We start from the raw sequence: 27575 nt of genomic DNA, 5'->3' as shown, positions 1-27575 counted from the left end.
CCAAAGACTATTAAAGACCCAGAGGAAACAAAAGACCCTGAAGACCCAAAAGCCCCTGAAGACCCAAAATACCCTTAAAGGCCCAGAGGATCCAAAATACCCTGAAGACCCAAATGGCCCTGAAGACCCAAAACACCATGAAGACACAAAAGACCCAAAAGACACCGAAATGGTCAAAGATGCCTTTCCCTCTGAAACGACGTGTGGTGAGGCACGCGGAGCGGCGCGCTGAGTCACGCTAGTAATAATAATAATAATCATCAGCAACATTTTACACTGGATCCCCCAAGTACGAGAGTTCTTCAAATTCGACACAGACCTTTGTTGATTAAATGACAGCTGGCAAGAATTTGTCTTTTATACTGTTGGCACCTTGTAATCTACACTCATTTCCTGTTTTAATGCATGTGTAGGGAACAGAGATGTTGGAAAGTGAGATAAAGAGGGGGAGTTTAGGGTGGGAGAGAGAGAGAGAATAATTACAAAATTTGTGTTGAATTTTACAGATAATTGGCTCCATAGTGAGGTGACATTGCCTGTCAAATCCAGTGATATTATAGAGGGCCTTGGAGGCGAAAGGCTCTTTATTTTGAGGAATGAAATTACGACGTAAGAATGATGTGCTGCACTGTGTTCGAAAATGTCGAGAGAATTCTACATTAAAATGTCTGTTACATTGGGACACTCGTGAGTCCGCTGTGTCAGTTCGCAGTTCATGCCGTAGAAGATGTCAAAAAGTAATGCATTGCTCATGTCATTTATATGATGCATCATGTGTATGTAACGAGTATTTTTTATGTAACTCAGATACGAGCTTAGCTGAGAATCCCAAAAAATCCAGGTAAAATTGGAATCACCCTCGTCAAGTGCACAAAAGGAATTGACTGGTCGGTGGGTATAGCGGTGGGTGCACTTCCCTCTAAGCAGTTGAATCCCGACTCAGCTATAAACTGTCATCCCGGTGTTTCGCCGGTAGGGCAATTCAACAATGTGTTTGCCGTCCAACGGACGGATGTTAACCTGGGTAGATGTTACCGTCTGCTGACATTAGTTGCTGAACATTAAAGATCCCACGGAATCCTTCACAAAGAGTAGGTGAGCTATCGCCGACACCCTGAACAAATTACATATTCGTGCTATAACCTACAGGGGGGCCCAGGTTGGCCCTTGATGAGGGCCAGGTTGGCCTCAATGTGTCGGCTGGTGAGGTGGTGGAAAGCGTACACAATCGGCTCAGCAATCTCATCATGGTCACTCACATATTTCATGGTGGGCACTGCATTAGAGGCACAGCTGCACCCCAGAAGATTATGCTACACCCATAGCCATGCGCTGCGCTGCACACCAAATAAGTAGTGGTGCACAAAAAATGATGAATATGTTGACTCCATCCAGACCATGGGCCGAGCCCCAAAATTCCTACTTTCCCTGATCTGCAAGAGAGAAGTACTTAATTTGACCTTTAATGATCCTAGAGTATATTTATAAGTATGTCTATTAATGTTCCCATCTTCAAAACATATGTGTATTTGACAGAAATCTGAAGAAAGGGACGCTAAAATTACTCTTGCAGCCGACAATCTCAGGGAAGTGATGACGTCAGCTTAGTTCTTAATTGGCCAATAGTAGTGTAATAATGTTGCTTCTGGGACACCTCCGTTTAACATGGGAAATCCCTATCTAATGTCATTTACCCCCTTGTCTTTTTCAAAAATCATAAACACCTCTATTTCTCCCACCCTCATCTTTATGAACCTTTTGTCTGTAGTACCTATCCTTAATGTTGTTCATTAGACCACTCAAACACTACAAATATTTGTTTTCTCTTATAGACCTATCATCCTTCTTCTACATATCATCTGGCAGATTAATCTTTGACCCATTCACTTCCATATTAATTCTTTCCCTCCCTCATTGCCCCTAAACACCTATATTTCTCTCACCCTGTTCTTTACGAACCTTCTAACCTTTTGACATGTTATCCTTATTCATTAGACCACTTAAACACCTGTGATCCTTCTGACCTCATGGACCTTTTAACCTTTTACTCTTAATATCATCTGGTGAATATAACCCACTCAAACAACGACCCTACAAATATTTGTTTATGCGTGGGAAATAATTTAATTCTCCTACAACTCTCTTCACCATCTAATATATTAACAAAAAATATGTTTGAGTTTGGTTCTTTATTAAGATATTTTAACTGAGCTAAGATAAAATGGTAAACCTCCCTCAATGTTCTTATTTGAGCGCCTCCAGTGCCACACACTTTTTGGTAGGCTCTGCCCACCTTTTGTTAAGCTCCGTCCACTTTTTGGAAAAACCCCGCCCACTTTTTGGTAAGCCACGCCCACCTTTTACTAAGCCCCGCCCACTTTTTGTTAAGCCACGCCCACTTTTTGCTATACCCCGCCCACTTTTGCTAAGCTCCGCCCACTTTTGCTAAGTCCCACCCACTTTATAAACTCTTCAGCATTGTATCATTTCCAGGTAATACATAACATCATTTTCAGGGAATTTCCATCACATCATTTCCAGTTAAGACACGCCCAGGGAATTTCCACAGGAAATGACACACACCCAGCCCTTCTTATAAAAGGCACCGACCACACAGGCTTTTTCAAACACGCTTTCTGCTTCACTTGAGAATGGACTCCTATGCCGAAATGGAATGGGATAACTTTGCTATTCCTTGGAGTCCTACTACCTGTGTAGCGCTCAACCTTCAGATTGATGAACTGGACTCGAACCTCTTGTCGATGGAGGAAATTGTATCTGAGCTACGAAATGAAAATTCTACTTTTAACACAACTTGGGATAAAGTTATTTTTTTGTTTGAAGATCTTTTGAACAACCAAGACCCACAGAACGAGTTCTACCTTGATGACCCAGCCAAAGAGTTATACCTTGGAGATCCACAAAATCCTGAAAAAGAGTTCTACCATGATGATACTTATTGTGAGTTATCAAAACAAAACCCACTGAACGAGTTCTACCTTGATGACCCAGCCAAAGAGTTATACCTTGGAGACTCACTAAATTTGGGAAAAACAAATTATGAGGTTTGCCTAGATGGTTCTAACTGTGGAGCCTACCTTGGAGACTCACTAAATTTGGGAAAAACTAATTATGAGGTCTGCCTAGATGGTTCTAACTGTGGAGCCTACCTTGGAGACTCACTAAATTTGGGAAAAACTAATTATGAGGTCTGCCTAGATGGTTCTAACTGTGGAGCCTACCTTGGAGACTCACTAAATTTGGGAAAAACAAATTATGAGGTTTGCCTAGATGGTTCTAACTGTGGAGCCTACCTTGGAGACTCACTAAATTTGGGAAAAACTAATTATGAGGTCTGCCTAGATGGTTCTAACTGTGGAGCCTACCTTGGAGACTCACTAAATTTGGGAAAAACAAATTATGAGGTTTGCCTAGATGGTTCTAACTGTGGAGCCTACCTTGGAGACTCACTAAATTTGGGAAAAACTAATTATGAGGTCTGCCTAGATGGTTCTAACTGTGGAGCCTACCTTGGAGACTCACTAAATTTCATAAAATTAGGAAAAGAGTTTTACCTTGGAGACTTTGAAAACTGGTTTCGTTTTGGAGACTCGGAATGGGGGTTTTGTTTTGATGACTCGGAATGTGATACCTATCTTGGAGGCTCAACAGGAATGTGGTTATACCTTGGGAACTTGGAAAGTTGGTTTTATTTTGGAGACTCTACCTGTGGGGTTCCTCTTGGAGACTCTTTGGATTCTAAAGCAATGAACAATGTTCTTTATTTAATGACGCTTGATTTAAGCAATATCAAGAAAGTTCGAGGAAGAAAATGCTGGAAAATTCTTTCTTCCCATTTCTACTTCTTCAAACTTAAAAGCCTTGAAAGACAGAATTGGAGGAAGAGGAAAAAAAAAGAAATACGTATTTAAAAAAGAAGAAAAGAAAGATTATGTTAGGGTTTGGGTGGGATTTTGAATGTGAGGGTTAGGGATGGGGTTGGGTTAGGGTTGGGATTTTGAATGTGAGGGTTAGGGTTGGGGTTGGGTTAGGGATGGGGTTGGGTTAGGGATGGGGTTGGGTTAGGGATGGGTTGGGTTAGGGTTGGGATTTTGAATGTGAGGGTTAGGGTTGGGGTTGGGTTAGGGATGGGATTGGGTTAGGGTTGGGATTTTGAATGTGAGGGTTAGGGATGGGGTTGGGTTAGGGATGGGGTTGGGTTGGGGATGGGGTTGGGTTAGGGATGGGGTTGGGTTAGGGATGGGGTTGGGTTAGGGATGGGGTTGGGTTGGGGATGGGGTTGGGTTAGGGATGGGGTTGGGTTAGGGATGGGTTGGGTTAGGGATGGGTTTGGGTTAGGGATGGGGTTGGGTTAGGGTTTGTATATTATTATGACTCACTCGCACATACACACACACACAAAAGTTAAGCCCCAACTAAAAAGTTGTGGGATTCTGTGTTTGGGGTTCACAGATTTAAAAACGTATCCCCATTATACACACACAAAAGTTAAGCCCCAACTAAAAAGTTGTGGGATTCTGTGTTTGGGGTTCACAGATTTAAAAACGTATCCCCATTATACACACACAAAAGTTAAGCCCCAACTAAAAAGTTGTGGGATTCTGTGTTTGGGGTTCACAGATTTAAAAACGTATCCCCATTATACACACACAAAAGTTAAGCCCCAACTAAAAAGTTGTGGGATTCTGTGTTTGGGGTTCACAGATTTAAAAACGTATCCCCATTACATTTTATTTATTTATTTATTATTTTCAAGGGTATTATCTGCTTACTTGTGTTTTTTGTAATTCTTGTGAGTAAAATGAACCCAAGATTTCTTCTCCATTTAAATCATATAATTTGTAGGTCCAAGGGACTGTATCCATTACATCAATGATTTTAAATAATTCACGAGTCCATTTTTGTGTATAACCTTTCTCAAAATGACTTTTCCATTTGTATATTCTTACAATATCACCAACTTTAAACTTGGGCTTTCTCAAATTAATCTCCTTTTCATATTCTAATTTTGTAAATGTTTCTGATGGTTTTGATTGTGTTGATGAATGAACTGTATTATTGTAATTATCTACAATATCCTGAATTAAATACACCCATTTTTGAGAACCGAGTTGTGTGAATTTTTTATATAATTTCTCTTTTAAAGTACGATTAAAACGCTCAATAACAACTGCCTTTCCTTCATTAAAGGTGCTGTATAATTTAATACCCTTCCCCTTAAGAAATTTCATGAATATTTTGTTATAGAACTCTGTTCCCTCATCAGTCCATAACTTCTTTGGTTTCCTTTTATCCCGATCAAATATTAGCTTAAAGGCTAACATTAAAGTATCACCCCTTTTATTTTTTAAAGGGACAACCCAGGCAAATCTACTCCTCAAATCAATAACGGTTAAAGCATACCTGTATCCCCTGTCATTATTCAATTCAATTAAATCAGCGGACCATATGTGGTCAGTGTATTTAGAATAAACCTTCCTTCTTTTAAACTTTGTGATTATAGGTTTGTGTAATTCTTCAGCCAAAAGCTCCTCAGTCTTGATGGCATCATTAGAGCCTAATAGTTTTTTGAGGAATAACCAAGACCAAGTTTCAATTTAGCATTTATCAAATTTCTCACAATAAACCTATCAACTTTCTCTCTCAACGTTGGATTTTGTATCAAAGACAAATTATACAACATTTCGCTGTCGGCTTTATGTTTTTCAGTCAACGTAGTGGTTTTCCCATAAGCAATATCATGCTTCATACACACTTCGTCAACCCTATTTGTAGGTTTAGACCAAGGTTTAGGATTGTCAGCCTCATCTAATCTTTTATCCAAGTTTGTTCCTGGACCACAGAAAGAATACCCTGGAAGGTGTAATTCCCCTGGAATTCCAGTTGTTGTAAATTTACTTCCTGACAGAAACTTTTGTATGTCTCCTCCTCTTTTAGGAGAGATGAATTGGCACTTTTTAGAGCCACATACTTGACATATTCCTTTTTGATAAACTCTATTATTTTTAGCTTTAACATAAGAGATATTTTTAGATTTAGTTTTCTTTTTACATTTGAGACAATAACTCATATTTATTTATCAGAAAAATTCCGACAGAGTATCAAAACCTTTTTGGTTTTCAACATATACATTTCAATCTTTATTTTTAAAACATAAAGAATCCTAAGGAATGCCTTCACTCTCTCCTCCATTTATTTACAAATAAAAACTAACTAAAGTCAATGACACCAACATCATCAATCACATAATCTTTTCCTTCTTCTTCTTCTTCTTCTTCACCACTTTCTCGTTTAAATCTCTGAAATTGAAGACATTGACGTTCTTATTTTTGAAACCATTATCTTCATAAGAGTTGTTAATTCTTTAATTTCCTCTTCGGTGCGTTGAGATTGATTTATTTGCTTTAATACACTCAATCTTTTATGAATCTCAGTGATTTCCATCTTTTTATATTTTTCCTCCCTCTCTCTTTGCTCCCTCTCCTCCTCCTCCATTTTCTCCCTCTCCTCCCTCTCCTCCTCCTCCATTTTCTCCCTCTCCTCCTTCTCCTTTTTCTCCCTTTCCTCCTTCTCCTTTTTCTCCCTCTCCTCCTTCTCCTCCTTTTTCTCCCTCTCCTCCTTCTCCTCCCTCTCCCTTTCCTCCTTCTCCTTTTTCTCTCTTTCCTCCTTCTCTTCTTCAACTCCTTCCTCATCCCTTGCTACCCTTGAGTTTGAACCCCAAAGAATATTATACATATACTCATCTGGATTTTGAGATATTCTTGTATCTATAATTATTTTTCTCATAATAGGATACCAATAAGATTTGTTGACGATTTCTAAAAGAGTTTTATATTTCATAACTTTGAGAAGTTCATTTTTATTTAATATTTTAAACAAGTCTCTATTTGTGGGTTTAACAATATCAGTATAAGGCCAGTTTTTTATGACAAAATTCCCATGTATATGCTCCAAATCATAAGGTATGTAATACCGAGCACCCTTTTCTTGTAGGTATCCTTGAATACAAAAATTATAATTCTCTTGTAGTCTTCTTCCTGCCATTTATGTATCAGAAATATATGTGAGATTAATATTATGACAGGTAATACCACCCCATCTTCCCACTACCAAATCGGTTTGTATTCCTCGGCTTTCTATCCTTATCTCATTACCTTCCTTCTTTGTCATGCGAACCATCGCTATACTATCATATATTTTTATTTTCTTAAAATCACGTATTTGTTGTTTACTAATTGTACTTCCACATAAATCCTTATCTTCACCAAGTGGATAATATTCTTCTTTACGAGACTGATTTAAATCATGTAGGTCTTCTATGTTTATTGAAAAAGACCAATTATACCCTAAATCAGGCATATCATACCCCCATTTATTAATTCGCATATTAACTAAATGTCCTTCTTTATAAAATTTAATTGTAAGCAGGTAGTTAAATTCAATGAGGAAAGGTGTATGGTCAGTATAACCAGGTGTTGTGGTTGTAAATTTTACTTGTTTCACAAAACGTGCTGTTTTCTTTAAAGATATATATTGTGATAAATCACTGAATCTAATCAAGTCATTCGCATCTGTAGGGTTTGGATAATTGATTAATTTATAAGTATTCTTCATATTAATATTTTTACTTACACTATATTTTTGTCGTTCAGCCTGTGCCTTTGTATAATAATTTGATAAATCAATATCCTGAGAGGATTTTCCAAAGATAGAACCATCTTTTCCAACATAGGTCATTTATATTAGATAAAAAATGATATCATAAAAATTTTCATTATTGTTGAGTTGAAATAATACATATAAACATAATTGGCCACAACATTTAGAATTAATTTCTTGAACTTGGAATGTTTGATAAACACCATTCTGTAAGAATTGTATTACTTCAACAGGTGGTGGCATACCATAACTATCAAAATAATATTTATCCTGACTATTATGAATACAAACCCAATGAGAACCATTCTGTGTGTCTAAATTCATAATAATATTCTTTGTATTCTTATTTATATGTGTTAATTCATCTCTCATACAAATAACCACATTATCAATTTTTAGTGTTTTACAATACTTAGCTAGTTCTATATTTGACGTTGTATTCTTTCCAAATTGTTTAAACCATTTATCCATTTATTTATGAGAAAGATACAATCCATTACCCCGTTTAGTTAGTTTAACACCCGCTTGAGCGATAGAGGAAAGCATATCTCCAACCAACAATCTAGCTTTATCAGGTAGACTTTCAAGTTTTTGAGCAAAATCTACAATTACACCACTTCCACTAATTTGTTTCTCCAACTCCTTGTTATGTCTTTCCAATTCTTTTTGAGCTTTTAGTTGTGCCTTCCTTTCGTTAGCAGTTTTTACCGCTGCTGAAATACCACCAGTCAATGCTCCCGCCGCACTTAAACCAGCAAATAAAGGAATTAGAAACGGGAGAAATCCTCCTCTTGACTCATCTATTGAATATTTCTTTAACATAGGTTTCGTCATTTTAATTTTAAGTGATCCAACATCATTTAGTGTTTTTACTTGTGTGTGTGTGAGTAAAACATCAATTCTTACAGCTCCTTTTCTTTGAATTGTATTAACATTAATAATACAAGGCTTTTGATTTTGAATACAAGATGTTAATTTATTAAGATTGATTTGATTAACATATACCCCAACCATTTATTTATGAGAAAAAACCTATGTGATATTAATCATAACACCATTATCTGTATTAATCTGTAATTCTGTTTCCTCCAAAAGCAAACAATATGCATTAACCTCTTCACTCTCCCCTCTTTCAATGTATAGAGAAGTATCCACTCGATTAGACTTTATAGTTTCCTTTTGAGAACTCAGGTCAATTGCGTAGATTGTATAAAGTTTTTGAAACGCAACCATATCCAAAATAGGATCATTATTACCATTACTTTCACACACCTTTTGGTAGGACTTGTAGGCTTCCGCATAATCATTTTTTTCCCAATCAATTTCCAATCTATCTCGTGGATAAAATGTGCCATCAAGAGAAACCCGAAGTTGTTTCACCTTTGCATTATCACTCAGGGCATTATTCTTATTAGTACCGTCCTCTCCATCTGGTTTTTTAAAAATGAGCCAGAGGTATCGTGGCTTTCCTTGAAGAACACCTAAATTCCAAGTGTAGGTAGTGTGTTCCAGTTTAACGTGTTGACATCTTCTTTTAAGGTATGATACATTTAGCGGTTTCTTTGAGTTAAGTCTTCTATTTAACATCTCTTCCGTTTTAAGATTAGGAGTATATTCACTGATATACCAACACAAATCATTAATAACAAATTTATTATTTTCTCCAAAAGCATTTTCATCCCCAAAAAGCAATCTATTTACATTATCATTCCTTTGTAGTTGAAATCTAATTTTAAGCCCATACAAAACTTTATCATAATCACAAAATCCAAATATACCTTTCAGAGGTACTGCTACGGTAAAACTATTCTCAGCTTTTGCGTCATCATTATACATTGACTTCCTTTGACTATAACCAGGGTCTGCGTTTGTACCCGTTGACATATCAGGAATAAAACCCTCAACAGCTCCCTTACCCATTCTATCACTAAACGAATATAGTGTAAATTTCATCATTTCAGATGTAGCAGAGACATAATCAACCGCTTCAACCTCTTGTGTTCCAATATACAGGCGGACACTGTCAAACATTTTCCAGAAGAAATCATTTACGAGTGTAGCATTAGTATTATTCGCAGCCTTAGTGAATTTAAATTTACACAGCAAGAAACTATCAGCTATATTCAAGTAAGTTTGTTGATTATTTATTTCAAAACTTTTTGTTCCGTTTGAATTCCAGTCTGTTCCTGTTATAGCATTTACCTTAAAATAGTCTTCCTTTTTAGTGGAGTTTGAAATGATAATCGTATCATCCAAATCATAGATACTATCAATCGCTTCCATACTTGTATTTATATAGCATTAAAATTGTTGAAACCCTGACCCAAGTATTTTAATGATTTTTTGTCGTTCTTGTGAAGATAGTTGAGTTTTACCTTTTTTTATTTCTTTGATTGCTTGTAATTTATGAGACTCCTTTTGAGCATCTTTTATACTCTTTATAGCACCCGCAACGGAGCCCACGGCAGAAGCAGTTGAACCAATTAGGTCTTTATGTTTAAGGATGGTTGAACCAATACCCATTAGAGTATCAATTATCCCATCTCCTTTATTTCGAAATTGATGACCTACACCTCGTTGTCTCTTAGGTTTATAGTATCCTCTACCCACATACCTTGTATAGTCTGGTGAAAGGAACATGCCCTCCCCTGTAATTATTTTATATTTTCCCAACTCGTGTTTTCTCACAATAACCATTATTTATTTATTGAAAAACTTCACGTAGGTGAATTCTGATGGATATAATTTCATCATTAAAGGATATCATACGATTATCTTGGTCGGTTATCCTAAAATTTACTCTGTATATGGTTTTTCCTGACACAGGTAAATAGACAAGATTTTTTGGTTCCATATTAAATTTATAACCAATCGGGGTTGAGTATGCACTGAATGAAAATATTGTATTTGTTCTTATTCCATCGTTATAAGCACCATCAATCAAATCACAATGAATTAATACTGAATTTATACCGGAGGATATTTGGATAACATTATCACTGTAAAACGTCCCGTTATTTTCAATCTTTTTTGAAGAGAAACCCAATAGCTCTCTAAACGAATTTTCAATCGTGAAATCAACTTTATAATTATTTTTAAGTTTAATAGTTGATTTTGAAGTGTGTTTTTGAATATCTATTACAATATTTTTTGGTTCATCACCTTTTTCTTTCATAAGGCGAGAGACTTCTGAAGATATTTGAGAAATCTCGTAAGCTCCAGGTGAAACGGTTATAGTTTTATATCCACTTCCTGGATTATAACTAAACTTGTTGTTTTTCTCTGTGATATTAAAAAGGGTATTGTAAGTTTCCATTGACAACAAAGATGCCTCATATGAGGTAAGGGGGTCAAGTTGTAGTGGGTAAGGGAATGAAGCTGTGTAATCGCTCGTTGTGAAATTAAAACTAAGAATTGTGCTTCTCATCTTATTTAATATCTAATAAAATATCTTTGTATTGACATTTATTAATTATTTTCATGTTCATCAACTGATCTAAAATGGCTGAGGATTCATTAAAACAATTGTTGTTTCCAGCCTTCTTACTACCTAACAACAATAATAGCCTATTAACTAATTGTGATGGGTCATTTGGAAGAAAACTAACACCCGAACCAAGCTTACTTAAAGCATCAATAATATGTTTCTCCTTCTCATTCTTCTTACTTTTACCAGCAACAGAAACTCCATAATCAAGTGCATTTAGCAACTCAATATATACCCTATCTTCCTCTCTTTCCATATCAAGTGGTTCCTCAAAATATTTTGAACCGCTGAATCCGGGGTTTGTTAGAAGAAACATTAATCTTGGAGTTAATTTAACATTTGGTTGAGTAGAACTCAAGAACATCAATTCATCATTAAATATCAATACCTTTTCTTCCACAAGATGAAACACTGCTGGTTCTTCTGTTGGAATGAGACCTGCTCTGGTTTTTGAACCCGCCGAATATTCATTGTTTTGAAGAGCTTCCACAACATAATTAGGGGGTTGATTTACCTCCTCAAGTTTCCGAAATAATCCCTCGTCATCATATTCTAATTCACCAAGTTCTTGTTTTGTTATCTGACTAAAATCTTTGAGCATTTGAAGTTTTTTCGGAGTAAATTCTACCGTGGGTACTGTAGGTGAGTGTTGAGTTTTCAAAAGTGGTTTAAAGAATTTCTCTTGTTTTCTTTCAAAGGCTTCTTCACCAGTTAGTTTCTGTCTCCGTTTCTTCTTTATCTCTTCCTGTTGTTTAACAACTTTTGAAACTAATTGTTGATGTTCCTTAAACTTTCTTTCTCTTTCTTCAGTATTCATTTTCTGTATTTATTTATTGAAAAATATCATTTAGTATCTCATCTTGTTTCACAACAATATATTTATATTTTCCAATCGTGTGTTTCATATAATTTTCAAATTCTTTTTTACTACATAACGTAGAGCAATTATCTCTCCAAAAATTATTTACATCTATTGAATTTAACTTAAATAAAATAAAAGTATTGGCATTGTTTCTTATTGAGCGTCGAGGGAGTTGAAAATATGATTGACTAAGATATATACAATTACAAGAAGAATGTCTCCCTCTTGTATAGTAGCTATCCATTACTGTTTGGTTTCTCTCATTAACACAATCATCAAAGATGACGAGGTTCTTTTTTGATTTATCTAAATCTTGAGGTGAAGGTATATCATCCGTATTATCACTGAGAATACAAGTTATGGGTTTCGATTTTGATTTCTGTGTATCACAAAATAATTGTATTATATCTTCAATATTATAATCATTCAGTTTGTTTTGAAGTTTAAATAAACCGATAATGTCTTCCTTTTTAAGACCTGCATTAAAACCCTGTGAGAGTAGTTGATACTCGGGTTGAAAACTTGACTTTGTAAAAATTATTAAATTATCATAATCTAAAAAATTAGGACCAAGGAGCATCTTTAAAAGTAAACAGGTTTTCCCACATCCGCTTGAACCAACTATTAGACATCTCAATGAATTTGGAATGTTTTTATGGTTATTAAATTTTATCTTATTTTCCCAAACGGGTAAAAAATCATTCATTTATATATTTGGAAAACAAGTCATCCAACTTTTTTTGAGCTATTTTAGAAACTCTATATTTTATCCTGAGTTCTGGTTTAATTTCAAAATAATTCATTATTTTATTTATGTAGTATCTTGTATTAACATTTCCATTAAAATTATTTTGAATAATAAATATCATTAAACCCTTATACATTTCCTCAATACAAAGAGTCTCTTTCCTTGTAAGAAATGGTGTATTATCACCATAATGCTTAACATTCATCTCTCTTATTAATCTTGTAAAGTAATTCATTTTTGGTTCTAATTTAAAAGAGTTATATGTTTTTTTATATTTCTTATTATCATTAATTAGAATATAATCACAGAATAAACATTGTTTATATGAATCCTCATCATTAAGCCCCACTCTATCACAAGCCGGACAATTCTCTAATTTATCATATGGAGAGTCTGGAAATTCTAAATATCCTTCAGAACTTATCATATTTATGTGGTAAATTTTTACTTAAACTAAACGCAAGTTTATTCATTAATAAATACAATGTTTCAAAGCACAAAAGACAAATTTCAATCAATCTCTACTTCTGTGGAAGATATAGAAAAATATGTCAAAGATGTTAAATTGAACAAAGATAAATATGGAAATTTTTGGGTAAAACCAGTTATGGAAAATAACATGAGCCCCTCTATTTCATTTAAAGGAAGAGCTCTAACTATACCTGGAAAGACATCCATTAAAGTAAATCTAACAAAAGTTTCTCCTCTACTCCTGGCAATTTATTCAAAGCTTGAAAAAGTGATTGACCACGATACTTTGAAAAAGAATGATAAGACCATTAATAATTCTAGAGGAGACATTTGTATTTTCTTTAATAATCCAAAGGGTGTAGATCTAAGTAAAATGAATGATGTTAATATTTCTGGTGAAATGTCATTTCGTTCTATGATAGTTAGAGATTATTTAAAGATAACTTTTGATATTAAAAATGTAGAGATTGAATCCGTTAATGAAAGAAAGTATATTGGTATAGATGGAAAGGTTTTTTCTGCTAATTAAATATGAGTCATTACAGCAGTGAAGATTTTACTATTTCATTGAACTCGGACGATAGTGATGATAGTATTTCATTGAACTCGGACGATGGTGATGATAGTATTTCATTGAACACAGATGATAGTTATGATACTAATAGTTTGTGCTCAAATGATAGTTATGAGAGTAGCTTTATTGATGACTCTGAGTATGATTCTGAGTATTCATGTGATAGTTATGACTTAGATGATTCTGAGTGAAAAAGTGTTTTAGTTTAAGCACAGCGATATATATAAAACGGAGCTGTAAAGCTCAAAAGTGTTTTATTTTAAGCACAGTGATATATATAAAACACCACGTTTTCTCACGCTATAAATATGGTTTATTGTGATACTTGCGAGAAGGAAGTAAAATATTATAAACAACATATTCTCACCGCAAAACATACATACAACATTTTAAACAAACTTTCCCCTCTTCCACCTGAAACAAAACACTGTTCTACATGTAATAAAAATATCCTCAAGAAAGGCTTCAAAATACATCTTAAAACAAATCTACATTTATCAAATTTTATCACAACTAAAAACTCTGATGGAGCATTCAAAGGACATATTAAAATAAGAGTCTTTAACTTCAAACCTCCTGAACCAGAGTCTATAGTTGATGCTGTAGAAATAGTTAAACCTGCTGTTCAAACGTTGATTGAAAAAACACTAAAGGAAATGAAACCACTTAAATTTTATATGGGAGTAAAATTAGAAATGACAAAGGATGAAGGAGTTATAGATGCACCATACATGAGAACTGAGCCACACTTTATATCTTCATATCAAGATTTTAAAACATCAGGAGTCTATGATGAACTTATTAAACAAGAGCAAGATGTGGATAATTCAATCGTAGGAAGTGGATTCAATATAGGAAAAATTATTTACATAGACATTCATATTCTTAAATCAGATCCTCTAAAAGCTTCTTCTTACATTGATTTACCCAGTGTTATCAAAAATAGAAAAGCAGTTATCAATATCAAAAATAAAGACAATAAATGTTTTCTCTGGTCTATTTTAGCACACTTACATCCTCCACATTTTCATGATGAAAGAGTATCTCATTATAAAAAATATGAGAATACATTAAATACGAAAGATCTAAAGTTTCCGATGACTTTAAATGATATTCCTAAATTTGAAAAGATGAATAATTTATCAGTTAATGTTTATGGTCTAACAGAAACAAACAACATTCAGGTTTTAAAGCTTTCTGACAATTGTAAACAAACTCATATTAATCTTCTATATTTTAATTCAGACGAAAATTCACATTATACATACATCAAAGATATTGCTAAATTAATAAAACCACAAGTCTGTAAGAGAACAAATAAAATATATATTTGTTTGCGTTGTCTTAACTTCTTCAATTCACAAGAAAGATTAGATAAACATTCAAATTATTGTGGCGAACATAAATCAACGGTAATCAATATGCCTAAAGAAGGCTCAAAGATCACATTCAAAGATGAAAATAAAAAGATCAAACATCCATTTGTTATATATGCTGATTTTGAAAGTATTTTAGAAAAAATTGATACTGCTTCTCCAGATCCAAAAGAATCACACAAATAAATATCAAAAACATACTCCTTGTGGTTTTTGTTATTATATCAAATCATCCGTTGGTGATAAATATAACAAGTTAGAGATGTATAGAGGCTCAAATACCCCAGAGGAGTTTGTGAAACGACTAGAAAAAGACTGTGTTCGATTAACCAAGATAATGAGAGAAACCAATAAACCAATGTCCTTAACAAGTAAAGAAAAAAGGGAATTTATAAAAAACAATGTCTGTCATATTTGTGAGGAGAAAATTGGTAAAGGTCTAAAGGTTAGAGACCATTGTCATCTCACTGGTAAATATAGAGGTCCGGCTCATCAAAGTTGTAATATTAATTATCAACTCCCCTCTTTCATTCCTGTCTTTCTTCATAACAACGCTCATTATGATACACATCTATTTATCAAGGAACTCTCAAAGACTTCTGGAAGTATCTCAGCAATTCCAAACACGGATCAGAAATACATTTCATTCACAAAAACAATTCACACATCTCCTATTACTCATATCAGATTTCTTGATACATTTAAATTCATGGCAAGTCCATTGGTTAACTTGGTTCAAAATCTAAAAGAGTTTCCATGTCTTTCAGAGTATTTTTTAGATAAAGATTTTCTAACACAAAAGGGAATTTACCCCTATGACTATATGGACTCATTTGAGAGATTCAATGAAACACAACTTCCTTCAAAAGAAAATTTCTATAACAAATTAAATAATAGTCATATATCTGATAAAGATTATGTACACGCACAAAATGTTTGGGAAAAATATAACATCAAGAATCTTGGCGAGTATCACGATTTGTATCTCAAAACTGATGTGCTTTTATTGGCCGATGTATTTGAAGCCTTTAGATCTGTTTGTCGCACTGGATATGGATTGGATCCTGCTCACTACTACACAGCACCTGGATTGGCCTGGAGTGCGATGTTGAAAATGACAAAACAAGATTTGGATTTGATAACCGATGTTGATATGCTTTTGATGATTGAAAAGGCAAAAAGAGGTGGAATTTCACAAGTCTGCTCGAGTAGATACGCAAAAGCAAATAACAAATATCTTCCAAATTATGATCCAACGAAAGAGAGTTCTTACTTGATGTACTATGACGCGAACAACCTGTATGGCTGGGCAATGTCTCAGGCTCTTCCTTATGGAAAACTTAGATGGGTAAAGGAAAAAGACTACAAAAACGTTTTACAAGATGTATGTATCTCTACACAAAAAGAATTGGATGAAGAAAAAGTTGGTTATTATTTTGAAATTGATTTAAAATATCCAGAGGAACTCCATAACCTACACAAAGATCTCCCATTTGCTTGTGAGAAAGCAAGTCCAAAGAAAGAATGGTTGAGTGATTATCAACGATCGTTTGATATAGGTGAATCAACAGAAAAATTACTTACTACATTATATAACAAGAAAAATTATGTTCTACACCAAAGAAATTTGCGACAATATTTATCAAAAGGTCTAAGAGTAGAGAAGATCCATAGGGTTCTAAAGTTCAATCAAAGTCATTGGTTAAAGGGGTACATTGATTTTAATACACAAAGAAGAACAGAGTCAAAAACAGATTTTGAGAAAGACTTTTATAAATTGATGAATAATGCGGTCTTTGGTAAGACTATGGAGAATGTGAGGAAAAGACAAAATATCAGACTATCAACATCTTGGGAACAAGCATCAAAATTAATTAATAGACCGAGTTTTACTCGAGCTGAGGTCTTTACTGAGAACTTTTGTGCGATCCATTTGATTAAAGAGAGTATTGAAATGAACAAACCTATTTATATTGGAACAACAATTCTTGATTTATCAAAGTCATTAATGTATGATTACTTTTATAATAACTTGAGGAAGAAATATCAAAATGATGTTAATCTACTTTATATGGATACAGATAGTTTTATTTTGAAAATTAATACCAACGATGTTTATTCAGACATGAAAAGAGACATTAATATCTATGACACGAGTAATTACAGTCCAGAGAGTGAGTTGTTCTCTTCTAAAAATAAAAAGGTGATTGGAAAGTTCAAGGATGAATTAGGAGGAAATGTTATGAGTGAATTTGTGGGATTGAGGTCAAAGGCTTATGCTTATAAATACATTGTGAATAACGTTGAAAAGACTGATAAGAAGTTAAAAGGTGTAAAGAAAAATGTTATTAAAGAAACAATAAACTTTAAGGATTATTATAACTGTTTAACAACAAAGAAAGAAGAGTTTAGAAAGATTAATGGAATAAGAAGTTATAAACATCAATTATATTCAGAAGAGATAAATAAGAAAGCATTGGGGGCTTTTGATGATAAGAGGTTTATTTTAGAAAATGGAATTGATAGTCTCCCTTATGGTTATATAAGTATATAAGTGATAAGATATATATATAAGTGATAAGATATATATAAGTGATAAGATATACATAAGTGATAAGATATATATAAGTGATAAGATATATATAAGTGATAAGTTAAAAAGGGGGGGGGGGGGGTTGGGGATTTTAACGGGCTACCGCCGCCTTTTTTACTATTATATAAATGATAGAACCAAGTATCAACCAGACTAAAGAGTGGAGGTGTAATCAACCTTGGTATATAAATGGAAAACATAATGAATGTGAAAAATATCAAATAGGTATAATTGAAAAGGCAACTGGTAAAAAAGTTCACAAAACAAATAAGAGAATTAATTTAAATACCGGTGAATTGGGTAAAAAAGATGGAAATATTTTTGAGTGGACGGAAAACTTTGATGGTTGTCAGGAAAATATATACTTTAATTTAAAAATGGTATGTGGCACTGGAGGCGCTCAAGCAAGAACATTGAGGGAGGTTTACCATTTTATCTTAGCTCAGTTAAAATATCTTAATAAAGAACCAAACTCAAACATATTTTTTGTTAATATATTAGATGGTGAAGAGAGTTGTAGGAGAATTAAATTATTTCCCACGCATAAACAAATATTTGTAGGGTCGTTGTTTGAGTGGGTTATATTCACCAGATGATATTAAGAGTAAAAGGTTAAAAGGTCCATGAGGTCAGAAGGATCACAGGTGTTTAAGTGGTCTAATGAATAAGGATAACATGTCAAAAGGTTAGAAGGTTCGTAAAGAACAGGGTGAGAGAAATATAGGTGTTTAGGGGCAATGAGGGAGGGAAAGAATTAATATGGAAGTGAATGGGTCAAAGATTAATCTGCCAGATGATATGTAGAAGAAGGATGATAGGTCTATAAGAGAAAACAAATATTTGTAGTGTTTGAGTGGTCTAATGAACAACATTAAGGATAGGTACTACAGACAAAAGGTTCATAAAGATGAGGGTGGGAGAAATAGAGGTGTTTATGATTTTTGAAAAAGACAAGGGGGTAAATGACATTAGATAGGGATTTCCCATGTTAAACGGAGGTGTCCCAGAAGCAACATTATTACACTACTACCAATCATAGTGCTTTTAACAGGGGCTCCACCAAAACAAGCCAATCACAGTCATCGTACAGTGGGTGTCGTTGTAACGCAATGTAACAAAGAGCGAGTAAATCTACGCGTAGTACGACGCGACATGGAGTGCTGCATGCATTTGGTGGGCCAATCTGCAGACAAACATTAGTTTTTCCGATGTTAGCTGGAGAAAATTTCGCGAATGTGTCCATCAGTGGAAGGACTTGAATACCAGAGAAGGTGCCATTGCTACCAAAGCTATCCAAAGATTCCATTTAGAGCTCGTGTTGGTGGAAGAACAACTCTATGTTGTCCCTGCTGGCCCTGGCCACTCCGTTGGATATCATCGTGCATGTTATATGCGATTTACTGACAAAACAAAGATCGAGAGAGCCAAGAAAAGACAAGAACGAGAAAATCATGCTAAAGAGTGGAAGTACTGTTTATTGAGTACCAACCACCTTTAGAGGCCATTTTTCCCCGCAAGCGGGGGTTGGCCTTTTTCGGGAACCGTGGTAGTTGTTGTTTTTCGGTCCCCTTTTTGAAGCAATGTTTTACGGCCGGATGCCCTTCCTGATGCCAACCCTTTTTGCCGCCTTTAACGACAAGCAGGGAATTACCAGTGAACTGGTACTCAATTAGCCGACCTCGGAAGGATGACAGGCTGAGTCAACCCCCCTGGCGTTAATTCAGCGATCGACCGGGTTTCGAACCCAGGATCCTAGGATCCTAAGCTGACACCCTAGCCGCTAGCCCAACACCAGGGTTCACCAAAACAAGCCAATCACAGTCATCGTACAGTGGGTGTCGTTGTAACGCAATGTAACAATGTAACAATGGGGTGGAGCCCCTGTTTATTGAGTACGAGAACCCTATTTTGTTTACCTTTTTAAAATTAAATGATTCGGCCCTTTCATCTTCCCCCCAAGTGTACAATAATGGCGACTATTGTCTCTCACTTATCCCACGTATTACAATTTATGTTAGTTGATAATGATAGTTATGCGATTTGCGGTGACTATAATAATTGTCTACAAAAATTATTGTATGAACATTTTTATGAACTTATATCCATCTCCACGTCTCATAGGAATCTTCTGACTCTATACCGTTGTATTGTATGGTATTATATTATAACTATCATTCCAAGCTAAGGCAATGCCATACACATGATACACTTCCACTTTTACTCTTAATCTTATTTCTGAACAGCAACATTTAAATCTAAAAATGCTAAAATTTTAAAGTAGAGTCTAACTTAGATCTACATCTAAAAACTTAGATCTAGTACTAGTAATAGGGTCTAGTCAACGAGTATACTCCTCGCACCAGTAGAAGTTACAGGTCGAGTAACTTCTAGTAGGAGTCCATAGTCTAATAAATCCGATGTAACTAAAGTAGCTCTCTTTTATCACTTGACGTTGACATTACCCTCCCACGTCCCACAGTAGAGGGCGTCAGATTTATACGTATCCCATTGCTGTGCGAAGTGCGAACAGCGCTCCAACATTTGTTTGAGTTGTTCAACTTCATGGCATGGACAGCTGGAATATCAAATGAACTTCCCTAAGAAAATGTACGCGTCGAGGTTAGCGACGAAAGACGTAAGAAGATTATTTCAACTTGCCAGGATGTACAGACTTGGCATTTAATATGGAATATATTTTTTTTCTTGACTTGGGTTTACTTTCTTAACTCAATATATCAATCTGGTGAGTTTCTTTTACACTTTGGTGATTTCTTTGTTAAAAGAACCATGTCACTGATTGTCTGTCGCAGCAAGAAGTCAACAACAGGATTATATCACAGGTGGCGTGGCAAAATGTACGGACAGGTGCATTTGATGATTGGCTTCACAGTCGGGTATACAAGGGTTGTTGCGTTCTGTATTCGTGGAAAACAACTGCTGCACGTCTCCAAAAGTTATTGCCGCTTCCTCTGGAGATGGTCCGTCAACTCGACAATGCTGTTTGTCATGGAGTGGTGGCTTTACGAAATTACTGCATGAAACAGCGTGCTATTGCTCGGCAGTATGGCATCACTCAAGGTCAGGTGTCAAAGATCCTGAAACGAAATGCTCAGAGGGGTGTCCCTACTCTAATACCGAGGCCAGGACGTCCCCGCAGAACCACAAGGAGGGATGATCGCCAGCTGCACCGGTTAGTCCGCAATGGCCATACCAAGTCAGCTAATCGGCTTAGGTCTGAGTGGCAGCAACTGACAAATGTGCCTGTATCCAGAAGGCTAGTCACCCAACGACTGGTTCAAGCAGGCTATCGTGCCAGGCGTCCCCTGAGAAAGCCACGCCTGACCAGACAACACCGCCAGCGCCGATTGCAGTGGGCCAGAGAGCACCGTCAATGGCAGCCAGGACACTGGAATCACGTGATCTTCAGTGACGAGTCTAGATTTCTGGTCTATCGTCAAGATGGCCGCATCCGAGTGTGCAGACAAGTGCATGAAGCCTACAACAAAGATTGTATAATTCCAAGAGTCCAAGCTGGAGGTGGTGGGGTGACCGTTTGGGCTGCTTTTCATGCAGGGGGCAAAACTGACCTGGTTGTTCTGAATGGAAACCTGAACCAGTTCAATTAGAGGGCCATTCTGGAAGAAACATTGCTTCCATTTGCTCGTGCAGCCTTTCGAGGAAACATTGTCTTCCAAGATGACAATGCACGGCCTCATCGTGCTCGCATGATCCAACACTTTCTTGCTGACCGTGGTATAGAGCATATGGAGTGGCCTGCCATGTCCCCGGATATGAATCCGATAGAGAACTTGTGGGCAGAATTAACGCATCAAATCGACCACTTGGACCAGCAGCCGACCTCTGTGCGTGAATTGCAGCAGGCTATTGTCACTGCATGGCAAGCGATTCATGTCCAAACCTTGGCAAATCTCGTGAACAGCATGCCTCAACATGTACGTGCTCTCCTGAATGCTTGTGGGGGTTACACGAAGTACTGAACTGTAATTTTACTATCCGTAACCCCAGTCGTAATTTACCTTTTGTTTTTGTTAAAAAAAATTTTGGCTAATGTGCAAAATAAAGAGATACTTCTGGAAAACGTACAGAAGTTTAACACAGTACTGTCCGTGAATTGAGTTCGATATCAGTTTACATCACTTTCAAGGATCAATTTATTTGTTTCGAAATGTCAAATGTGGTTTTTGTTTCTTTTAAAGGTCACATTAACAAAATCTAGAATAATTTAAACATAATTCCAACGAACTTTTGGTTCTAAGACATCTTGAAAAGTAAGTTCACCCCCACGAAAACAAATATTCCATATTAAATGCCAAGTCTGTATTAAACCTAGCATTTAATGGAAGAAGACTCATGCCCAAGCATTCCGCATTGGCGATGTCAGTGAGACATATAACTGGATCTGCCCAACTCATCAGTTTATTAAATGGCCTTGGTCATTGCACCTCAAATTCCCAAGTTCTTGAGCATGACACAGCACTGGCGCAACTTCAGATAGAGAGAGGAGAACACTTCATACCTCCACACATCCATAAAAATACCCATGCAACAGTTGTGTGGAATAACAACGATTTCAGGGAGGAGACTCGATCTGGTAAAGGAACCACACACAATACCAATGGTATTATTATACAGAGGCAGCTATCCACCAGAGACTCACACGACGAGTCAAGATCTTTGCAGAGAACATGCAAAAGATCCTTGCAGCCACCCTCAGCAAACATTGAATTTTATCAAGGTGGGCAAAGGAAAGGGCCAAGGCGATTTGCTGAGAATGTCCAGCTGGACTTGGAGAACCATGTGCATATACAAAATACTGCACGAAGAATTGATGAGGCATACTTTTTCACAAAGATGGCACACACAGATGAAAGAATTTTACCTGGATGGACTGGTTTCAACACATTGCTAGAAAGAGATGCCATTCCGCCCAAATCAAATATTGGCTACTTACCCGTCATAGCGGCAAAAAGGGTTGGCGTCAGGAAGGGCATCCGGCCGTAAAACATTGCTTCAAATAGGGGACCGAAAAACAACAACAACCACAGTTCCCGAAAAAGGCCAACCCCCGCTTTGCGGGGAAAAATGGCCTCTAAAGGTGGTTTTTTTTTTTTACCCGTCATAGATGCTAGTCCAACTGAGCTAAACACTGTGTACACCATCCTTTGCCGCAGCCTTGCCATAGCAGATAAGTTGGGTCTCAGTAATATTGTTGTCGTCATGGATCAGGCCATTTATTCAAAGGCCCAAGAAATCCGATGGAAGAATGACGTCTTCATGCAACGAATTGTTTTGCGCATGAGAGAATTTCAAGCAGCTATGGCTTTTCTGGCATGTATTGGAAAGCGATACTCAGATGCTGGCTTCCAGGACATTTATCATTGAGTCTGAAATTGTCGCCACTGGCTCTGTGGGAGGCGTGACAAGTGGTCATCATTATAATAGAAGTATCAGATCTCACAAACGACTTTGTGAAGCACTGCAGTGACTTCGATGGCAGGCATATCTTGCATCCCTATCAGAAGATCAGAGAAATATTGCTTCTCAGCTTGCGATCGACGTGCAGAAGGCATTCCCATCTGAAGACTTTGACGACCGCATCAACTCAAAGAAATACCAGGAACTTGCCATTGGGTATGGAAACTTTATCATGGACAACTTGAATAATGACACATTCCACTTTTGGAGCACATATATTCAGATGGTGCAAGAATTGCTTCTTTTCGTCAGGGCAACAAGACAAGCGACTTGGTACCTTCATCTGTCGAGCATCCGTTCTATGCTACCTTTGTTCTTTGCATATGACAGAATCAATTATGCAAGATATTTGACATCATATTGGCTAGAAATGTGCTGCTTGAGAGGGTTTTGTGCTGCTGACGACAACCCTGACATCTATGCAGAGTTTCAAGCTGGGAATTTTGTTGCCCAACATCAACAGAATCATGGATTTTCCCACATAGCTTGTGACCAAGTCATTGAGCAACCTGCAAATCGAGACTCCAAGACAAAAGGAGGCCTGACGGGATTCACACTGAAGAAGGGTGCAGTACAAAGATGGACATTATCACAACATGAAAGAGCTGCTATTACACGAGAGTGTATGGAAATGGCTAATCGTGACACCTCATCTTACAGGGCAGATTTACACTTTTAGTGATTCAATTGATGCACATAAGCAGTTTGTGAAATATTGTTTGCTAGGGATATTTTTATCATAGCAACAGACACTAATCGGAATTATGTACATGAAATAATCCACAAAATAATATCTGCTGACATCAGATGATCTGCAAAATCATAAATTTGCATGATCAGAGGATTGCATTGCTCAAAATCTCGATTTGGAAGCATCTATGTAACCGTTGCTAGGGAAAAGGAAGTCCTTAGCAACGGAGTTTAACTTCCTCTTTGTTTTTGGCCGTTGCTAATTAATGTGCAAATTTTGAACGTGGGAACATGTCATTTATGGTTCATATACACTTATTCAACATATCTAGCACATTTGCAGGTACTTCTCAGACGTAGACCGCGGAATTCGAAAACTAAGCAGAATTAGTGGACTCGGCCCATGGTCTACTATGTCCCATTTGTATGCCCATCTCCCTTCCTCCCATAATGCCTACCCTTCTTTCCTCCTCTGTCTACCTCCTTTTAACAATGTGGAACCCCACCTCTCCACCCAACCACCTTCTTCCATATGTATACCGAAGCAAAGCCCCACCACCTTCCTAGTTACAACACATAATAAAGCTTCACAGGCAATCTGCCCCAAATTAACAAGGGGAGATGCAGAAAATAGGGCAAAATGGAGAAGATTGTCATGGGGCCCGCAAGGCTAACCCCCGCTCTCGCAGGGAAAATGGCCTTAAAATGCCTGTTGTTTGTTGTAGGCAATCTGCTGCAAATCGAGCAATTCAGCATTAAAGACAATCTAATAAGAGCAAGTGGGTTCAAGATGCAGAAAAAAAAAAATTCTCTACAATAATCCATTAGTTACATACGACTCGGTGAGAATGTTCACATGCATGCACCTTGATGAGTGGCCAACGTGGTGGTGGTTCAAGGAAGGTGGCAACCATTGGAAGGCAGTTGTTGATGCGGATTGAATCCTGGGCCATGTTGGCCTCGTTGTGTCGGCTGGTGAGGTGGCGGAGAGCGCACACAATCGGCTCGGCAATCTCATCGTGGTCACTCACGTATTTCAAGGTGGACACAAGGGCTTCAATTCCTCCCATCTGTGGGCAATGTAGCAAGGTGGTCAACAACAATATTGTTAAAGAAGCAAACGGGTAGGATCGGCGCATATCATATGTGACGGTGAGCATCGAAAGGTTGCCGATAATCGACAATGCATGCAATCTCGCATCATCCTTGAGAATAAAGCAGCACGGGGATTGCGTCAATGTCCCGTTTCACTTGCCACACGAGTTACATTTGTTTTAGGTGTCCTCGACCACTTCCACAGCAACGATGTGCCATTTTGGAACAATATTCCGGGACCCGAGGAGGACACATTTCCATGGAGACCAAAACTATGTCGTCGCCTTGTGTGATTGAAAAAACATGTCAGGCAATGACAAGGCCACGAATATTGCAAATTGCTTAGGTCAATTAAAATATTGTTATATGGTTGGTCCTCCACCTTTTGTGCACGGTTCCACTTTTTCCCAGACAATCAATTGTGACCCTTATTTTTGTGTACATGATGTGGGCCTCACTTTTACACGGTCACCACACATGGCCCACAAGCATGTCACGTGCCAGCCACGTAGCCCAAGGTGAAGGCCGAGCTCTCACTCAAACTACTGGTTGGTCTATTCTCTGCCATTGTTGGGTAAATGTTACGACGTCTGCTCATCTTTACCCAGAATTTGTTCACCCTTAAGTGTTTCTCAAAGGGGAAGTCAAGGGAAACTAGAACAGCACTTAGTAGAGCGTATACCTCCGGCAGGATGATTAGTTTACGTTTTGCATCCCACGAATAGGCCGGATCTGGATTCGGACCCGAACCAAAATCTAATCGAATTATTCTTGTCACATAACCAACTCGTCCCCCAAGTTTAGTCAAAAGTCATCCATGACCTTTTTAAATATCATGTTATATATCGCTTATCGCCCGATCTCTCAATGGTGAAGAATCACTAAAAATTAAATAATTCTCGTATCTGAATCCATACAGAACTTCACCGAAATCGAATCGAATCGTCCTTGTCAGACACCCAACCAGTCCACCAAGTTTTGTCCAAATCCGTCCACAACCTTTTGAGATATCCTGCTATGTATCGTTTTTGTCCCTATCTCCCAATGGTGAAGAATCACTTAAAAAATTATACGAGCTAGATCCGAATCCGGATCTTCACCAAAATATAATCATTTTGTCCTTGTCACATCCACTACCTTTCTGCCAAAATTCGTCCGAATCCGTCCACAACTTTTTAAGATATCTTGTTCACAGACAGACAGACAGGGTGAAAACATAACCTCCATCCACCTTCGGTGGCGAGGGTAATTAGCTAAAAAAATTGATACACCATTTGTGAAGAAGCAGAACAAAAGGTTGACTTTCGTACAGTAAGTAGGAATGTCGGACAGACTTGCGAAGGGTCAAGGTTCATGACTTGTAGCTATAGCTTACAAACTAGGTAGTAGAAAATTAAATTAAAAGAATTACAGCACAAACTGAAACGGCACTCGGTAGAGCACCGAGCACCGAGCACCGTAGAGCAACTGACAGACCGGATCTGGATTCTGACCTGAACCAAAATCTAATTGGCTTGTTCTTGTCACCCAAACTACTCATCCACCTACTTTAGTCATAACTCGTCCATAACTTTTAAAAATATGTCATGTTATTTATAGCTTTTCGCCCGATCTCTCAATGGTGAGGAATCACTAAGAAATTAAATAATTCTCGTATACAACAACAACAACATGCATTTTAAGGCCATTCTCCCTGCTAGAGCAGGGGTTAGCCTTGCGGTCCCCATGACAATCTTCTCCATCTTGCCATATTTTCTGCATCTCTCCTTGTTAACCCCCTTTTTTTTTCTTTCTTTTTTGTATACAGAGTCGAGGCTCGTGAAAGAGCTAACATTTATCAAACAAACAAATCAAACAAACAAGCAAACAAAGTATATAAGATGGGGAGCGGTCGACAAGATGGGGAGAGAAGGGGAGGAAGCACACAAACACAACATTTGAGAGCAGGGACATCGGGAGATGTGTGGGAGGGAGAGGGCCTGGGGGGAGGCAGGATAGGTATAAAACGCAAGGACACCAAGGACTTCCAGGAAAGAAGTCGGCACCTCAAAAAAGTGGATTTGGGGTGAAATTAGCGGGGGTAGAAAAGATCAAGGTTTTGGATTGGGGAAGATAAGAGATGGTGGTGAACAGCCGTTTTAACGACCTGGAGGGAGGAGTGGGATTGAAGAGAGTGAGGGAGTTTGTTCCAGAGGCGGGAGAAAAGAGGAATGAAGGAGTGAAGGTGAGCAGAGAGTCTTGATTTTGGCAGTTTAACCATAGGAGGGTTGCAGGCAGATCTTGTGCGACCTGTAGTAATATTTGGGGGACAGAGCCCAGAGAGAGCTGGTGGAGCAAGGCCGGAGAGGAGTCGGTAGAAGACGGAAAGACCACCAACCTGCCTGCGGTGAGTAAGTGGCAGGCCCTCGGAAATAGCGTCATCGCGGGAGATTCCAATGATTCTGAACGCTTTGGTTTCAACAGCGTGAAGACGAGCTAGGTGTGAGGCAGGAGCACCAGCTCA

General features: G+C 37.2%; 2 protein-coding genes across 19 annotated transcripts in view; both read right to left on the bottom strand.

Moving 5' to 3' along the window:
- The window catches only part of LOC137434292 (trafficking kinesin-binding protein 1), a 1208017-nt gene that overhangs the window by 195665 nt on the left and 984777 nt on the right, over positions 1-27575 (bottom strand). The gene's annotated exons all lie outside the window — the stretch shown is intronic.
- Positions 1-27575, bottom strand: part of LOC137434291 (catenin beta-1) — a 193715-nt gene that overhangs the window by 13534 nt on the left and 152606 nt on the right. For all 18 annotated transcript variants that reach the window (XM_068127165.2, XM_068127169.2, XM_068127168.2 and 15 more), the window contains one exon: positions 24844-25047. In XM_068127165.2, the coding sequence (XP_067983266.1) occupies positions 24844-25047 (204 nt within the window). The remainder of the gene's footprint in view (positions 1-24843; positions 25048-27575) is intronic.

Source organism: Myxine glutinosa, chromosome 10 (assembly GCF_964187855.1).
Source record: "Myxine glutinosa chromosome 10, kmMyxGlut1.1, whole genome shotgun sequence".
Taxonomy (NCBI): Eukaryota; Metazoa; Chordata; class Myxini; order Myxiniformes; family Myxinidae; genus Myxine; species Myxine glutinosa.
The sequence above is the reverse complement of the archived record's forward strand: the minus strand, read 5'-3'. Positions and strand labels throughout refer to the sequence as shown.